This window comes from Amphiprion ocellaris, chromosome 2 (assembly GCF_022539595.1).
Source record: "Amphiprion ocellaris isolate individual 3 ecotype Okinawa chromosome 2, ASM2253959v1, whole genome shotgun sequence".
Classification (NCBI taxonomy): domain Eukaryota; kingdom Metazoa; phylum Chordata; class Actinopteri; family Pomacentridae; genus Amphiprion; species Amphiprion ocellaris.
In genome coordinates this window covers 3,017,756-3,023,201 of record NC_072767.1, presented here as the reverse complement: position 1 = coordinate 3,023,201, position 5,446 = coordinate 3,017,756, and the positions used below count along the sequence as shown (strand labels likewise).

The following is a 5,446-nucleotide window of genomic DNA, read 5'->3' as shown; positions in this document are numbered from 1 at the left end:
CTCTACTCTATAAATCATCTGGAAATAGCCTTGTTTTTGCTCAAATGCCTCATTTGTTTGTCGTAGTTTGCTGACAAATCCATCAATATGAGCTTTTTTTTTGCACTTGATAAAAGCGGTGTCTCACCTTAACCCCGAGTGTTGTCCTGCAGGTCAAAACTGAGCCGTTTTAAAGTTTAAAAATGTGGGGAAAAAAATATTTTCACAGTGAAACTTCTGATGTCCACATTTTCAACATTTTTGGGAAATCTTTGAACATTTTTTGGTGGAAAAAAAAGAAATGTTAAAAATGTTTCTTAAGAACATTCACATAAAAATCAACCAAAATCCAGCGAATTTTGCTGGATTTTGGTTGAATTTTTTTGTAAATGTTCTTACAGAAAATATTACAAGTTTTACTGATATATATGGAATCACTTTAGATATTTTTAGGATTTTTTTTGGAAGATTTTTACTCAGTTTTTGAAAATATTTACAAAAATTTTCTTGCCAAATTTGGGGGAACTTTTGAAAATAAAACCTTGAAGGGAAACTTTTAAGGAATTGTTGGAATTTTCCTCCTGAAAGTTTTGCAAATTTTCAGAAACTTGGGGAATTTTTTTGCTGAATTTTTGGATTTTTTTTCAGACAAGGAAACCATATTTTTTGGTGTCTGTAAATGAGGACAACAGGAGGGTTAGTGGAAAAACACTTGACCATGTTCCATGTTTGTCTCCACCAGTCACTGCATAACAGGCTCAGGTTTCCCGGGTCAGCTGGCCGACGGAGACGAGGACGACAGTTTGTCTCCTGAAGCTTGTTACGAATGTAAGATCAACGGAGGAGGAAAGAATGGACGACACCGACGACACACCGACAAGAACGAACTCAACCAGGTACGCTGGTTCACAGACTGGTTCTTAGTGTTGGTCCTGGTTCCTCGAGGGCTCAGGGTCTGAACTGGTGAGACTTTGATTTTATAAACATTCAAAAATTCAAATCCAATCAAAGGATTGAATTTGTGTTTTTGGTGTAATACAATAAAGTAGCACAGTTAGTCTTTTTTATCTTTAAAGTACAATTCTACACAATTGTTGTGTTTCATGCAATTTGGGTATAAATATCTATATGTATACACTACTGTTCAATAGTCTGGGGTCATCTAGATAATTCCATGTTTCCATGAAAACTCCCACTTTTATCCATGTGCTAACATAACTGCACAAGGGTTTTCTAATCATCAATGAGCCTTTCAACACCATTAGCTAACACAATGTAGCATTAGAACACAGGAGTGATGGTTGCTGGAAATGTTCCTCTGTACCTCTATGGAGATATTCCATTAAAAATCAGCTGTTTCCAGCTAGAATAGTCATTTACTACATTAACAATGTCTACACTGGATTTATCATTCATTTAATGTTATCTACATTGAAAAAAACTGCTTTTCTTTCAAAAATAAGGACATTTCTAAGTGGGCCCAAACTTTTGAACAATAGTGCAGTAAAATACAGTAAAAATATAGAAAAAATGCAGTTAAAATATCGTAAAAATATAGTAAAAAATACAGTAAAAATCTCATAAAAGCTAGTAAAAATACAGTAAATATATATATATATATTCAATGTTTTTCCATTGTGATATTTTATCAAAATCACTTTATTCTACATTTCTTATACAAAACTTTACCAAATTTTAAACTGTTTGCTCGCATCATGTTCTGCAAAACACAAAAAATGTGCTCTTTTGTAAAAGAAGAAATTAATGATTCAATTGCACCTAAAGGTTTCCAGCTACAATAGTCATTTACCACATTAACAATTTCTACACTGGATTTATCATTCATTTAATGTTATCTACATTGGAAAAGAACTGCTTTTCTTTCAACAATAAGGACATTTCTAACCGGTGGTGTATGTTATTATGCTGTGATTTTTCTGGTCACTTCAGATCAGATTGGGCTGTATGTGGCCCCTGAACTAGAATGACTTTGACACTCCTGGTTTAAAATCCCCTTTCTTGTCCTGCCTCTAGGAGCCGATGGTGAGCATGGCCAGCGTGGACACCCAGACCTCCATCCCCATGAACGTGTCCCTGAGCTCGCTGCTCAACAAGGAGCCTCTGCTGGAGCTGCTTCCGGCCCTGCAGCCGCTGGAGCACCACGTCCGCTACGTCATCACCCACGGCAACGCCAACGAACACTTCCGCCTGCTGGAACGCCGTGACGGGAAGAGCGTCCTCCGGCTGGGGAAGAGGCCCCCGTCGGCCGGGTCCTACCGGCTGGAGATCGCCAGCCTGCCGCTGTTCGGGCCCCGGAGGATGCACCAGCTGGAGGAGCAGCACGACAGGCGACTACCGGCGAGGGGAGATCGGAGAAGCCCTGCGCATCAAGCTCCACATCCACCTGCACTGAGCTCAGAGCGCCGCCGCCGAAGCCGCTCTGGACTGACTCCTAAACGCCTCCTGACCTTCTACCCTCCACCTGCAGGGGCTCCGATCAGGGCTGAAAAGACTGAGTCACCGGCCCCAATCTACCACCACTTTGTTACTGTTCAACTTAATATATGTTCATGTTTTGTGTGTGTGTTTTTTTTTTACCCTTCCACTCCTGCCTGACCCTGTGAGATCCAGTGGAGGAGGTGGCAGAGAGGTGACTCCATCCTCGGACCCCAAAGAAACAACCAGACAGACGGCTCACAAGTCCATGAAGCACTTTGTACAGCTGAGCGTAAGAACGGGGTTTTAAATAGGTGGATAAAGTGCTGAGAGTGGCCCACGCTGTCTTTTTACGCAGCATGTATGTTAGTATTTAAATCACTAAAAAGGCTGGAGGTAAAGGCCACAGTGGTCCCAGGACTCCGTCACCTCTCTGTGATCTTGGTAAAAAAAATACGATTAAAATCACACCGCTGGAGATCCAGGTTTCCGCCCCGCTCAGTATTGTAGTTTGTCATTTAATGTATTTGTGCTGTTTGAAAAATGTTAACACGAAGGACTGCAACATTTCCACAGCATTTCAGGTTCTTTGGTCCATAGCTCTGTTTTCTTTTTGTTTTTTTTTATTATTGCTGGATACCAATTTACCGCTTTCTCTGTCAGATAGTGAACCGCTCTGACGTTTGTTGGGTTACCTCAGTCAGGACTCCGTGCTGCGATGCTGACTTTAAAACATGAGAGGGTGCTAGCGTCCCTCAGCGTCCACCACCAGCAGGGAACACCAGTTAGTAGCTCTAGGCTTTAAAGAAGATAGACCAGGTCGCGTTTATTTATCCTCTAAGGGATTACTATGACTTCAGGTGCACTGATTCTGGACCTTCTTTCAGCCTTTTGTCCCGCGTCAGGAGCTTTTAGCATGTCCTGCCTTTTCTTTGTTGTTTTTTTAACAAATAAAACTCTTCAGGAGAGCAGAACAGGCGCCGGGCGGCTGAAATGACACTAAGCCGACTTTATCTGACTTCTTTGACTTCACTGTGAGCTCGACGTCTGAGAGCCGAGCCTCGTTTACGACCCGACAGCAGGATAAGAAAAGGTACACGACACGTTACAGCTGTAACTGGCAGGTGAAACCTCACTCACAAAGAAACACCCATCAGGTCATATTTCATTTCTTGTGATTTTTTTTTTTTCTCTCAAAGAGGAAAAAAGGTGCTACATGATACCAACTCTTACGTAACGCTGTACAAAGAACAGTGCAGTCTTGAATCTGGATTGCAAAAGTGACTTTTTTTTTTTGCTCGGTTTTATTGTTGTGTTTGTTCGTCTTTTGTTTTGTCTCAGTTGCTGAAAAACCAATATTATAACACTTGCTTCTTGAAATTAAATTGTGTAGATGTTTTTTTTTAAATGTCAAGGCTGCCAACAAAAAAAGAAATACTCACAGTAAACCCAAGATTGAAGGCTTTAAAGTGCTGCTTACTTTGTTCTGTTTGAAAACGGCATCCTGTTTTTAAGCCACTGTTCTCAGAAAAACAGAAAACACGTCAGACTTGAAGATAATTAACATTCCGATTATCTGGGAAGCTCACACTGTCTGTAAAATGCCATCAGGATCACACAAACTCGTCCATCCTGCTCGGATCTTATGGTGCTACGATGAAAAAACGCTTTTCTCTGAACGTTGGAGGTTGCTGCACTGTCCCACAGCCTAGACTATGTTTACAAGACATAACCATTTTCTAACCTGGGAATCTTTGTATACTTGTATCTTTAATGTCAGTTTGTAATTTTCCTTTTTATTTGCCACGATGTTATTTTTTTGTTTTTTAAAGGAAAAAGGCAGTGTGTTGCGTGTGCTTACTGTATCTCAGCTTCAGTGTTAAACTTGAATCCTGTCATCATCATCATCTGCTCGCATCCAAGTATTTTGTACTTTAGAATTCAGAAAAACAAGAAAGTTTCGATTGTTTTGTTTTTTTTATTAAGCCTGAAACCTGTCGATGAACTGAAAGCTGATATGACAATCATCCAACCAGCTGAGGATCAATAAATAAATAAATCTTTTTTAAAAAGCCAAAGATTCACAACACCAAATGGCAGTTTTGTAAAATTCGAGTGATTCACATAAAATTGTAAACTTTTGTCCAGTGACTTAAATGGCAATAAAGTATTGTGGGTTATATTTTTAAGTCTTGTGTTCTTGTTGTTTTTTTTTTTTATTCCGCCAAGGAGGCAGAGCTTCGGCATCCGTCCGTCCGTCCATCCAGCCATCCATCCATCTGTTAGCAACATTACTCAAAAACAGACTAACGAATTTGGATGAAATTTTCAGGGAAGGTCAGAAATGACACAAGGACCAAGTGATTAGGTTTTGGCATTACTGTAATGCTACGTGTCCACTAACACTGGTGGACGGTCACTGGCAGCCCACTAGGTGGTCACATGACTCCCTTCAGACCTTCAGTCCGGTAGATGTGTCGGACCAACATGGCGGCTCGGCCACAAACTTTCTCTTTTATTTCAAGAACACTTCAGCAAAAAGTACTTCTGAAAGCATTTGAGGCAAGAAATAAGCTCCTTAATCTGTCCTCGTTTTAGTTTGGCTAGTTTAGCTGTTTGACGAAAGTTTCACGATGCGTCGGACTTCCGCACGCCGCATCGAATTTGCATAAAGTAGAAGTCGAATCTACCGCCTGCTACATATTTAGGTCAAGTGATTCAGTATCTGTGATTCGTAGCGTACACATGCATAACACACGCCTGTGCTCAGCGCAAGGTCATTTTGTTTGTGGGTACATCTATATTAAATGAACACATTCTATGGTGGTGTTATTTCTGTTTTTTTTTTTTTCCAAGATTTCAGCCGTGGGAAATGAAACGACTGAGCAGCCTTGGAGGAGGACTGAGCAGTCTTGGAGGAGGACTGAGCAGCCTTGGAGGAGGACTGAGCAGTCTTGGAGGAGGATTGCACTCTGAGTGCTTTTCTTATTTTTTGTGCATTCGCTGAGAAAAGCAACACAAGGAGACAATA

At 40.7% G+C, this 5,446-nt stretch overlaps 1 protein-coding gene across 1 annotated transcript; it reads left to right on the top strand.

The window, feature by feature from the left end:
- The first annotated feature begins 689 nt into the window (after positions 1–689).
- On the top strand, positions 690–4,604 carry LOC129350571 (fibrillin-2-like). The gene is made up of 2 exons (XM_055017545.1): positions 690–875; positions 2,014–4,604. The coding sequence occupies exons 1-2, from the start codon at positions 705–707 to the stop codon at positions 2,593–2,595; spliced, it is 753 nt and encodes a 250-aa protein (XP_054873520.1). The 5' UTR covers positions 690–704; the 3' UTR covers positions 2,596–4,604.
- The last annotated feature ends 842 nt before the right edge of the window (positions 4,605–5,446 follow it).

Coding starts and splice junctions, on each gene's coding strand:
- LOC129350571 (XM_055017545.1), top strand. CDS start 705: ATGTTTGTCTCCACCAGTCACTGCATAACAGGCTCAGGTTTCCCGGGT. Junction 876..2,013: donor ACAAGAACGAACTCAACCAG/GTACGCTGGTTC, acceptor TCCTGCCTCTAG/GAGCCGATGGTGAGCATGGC.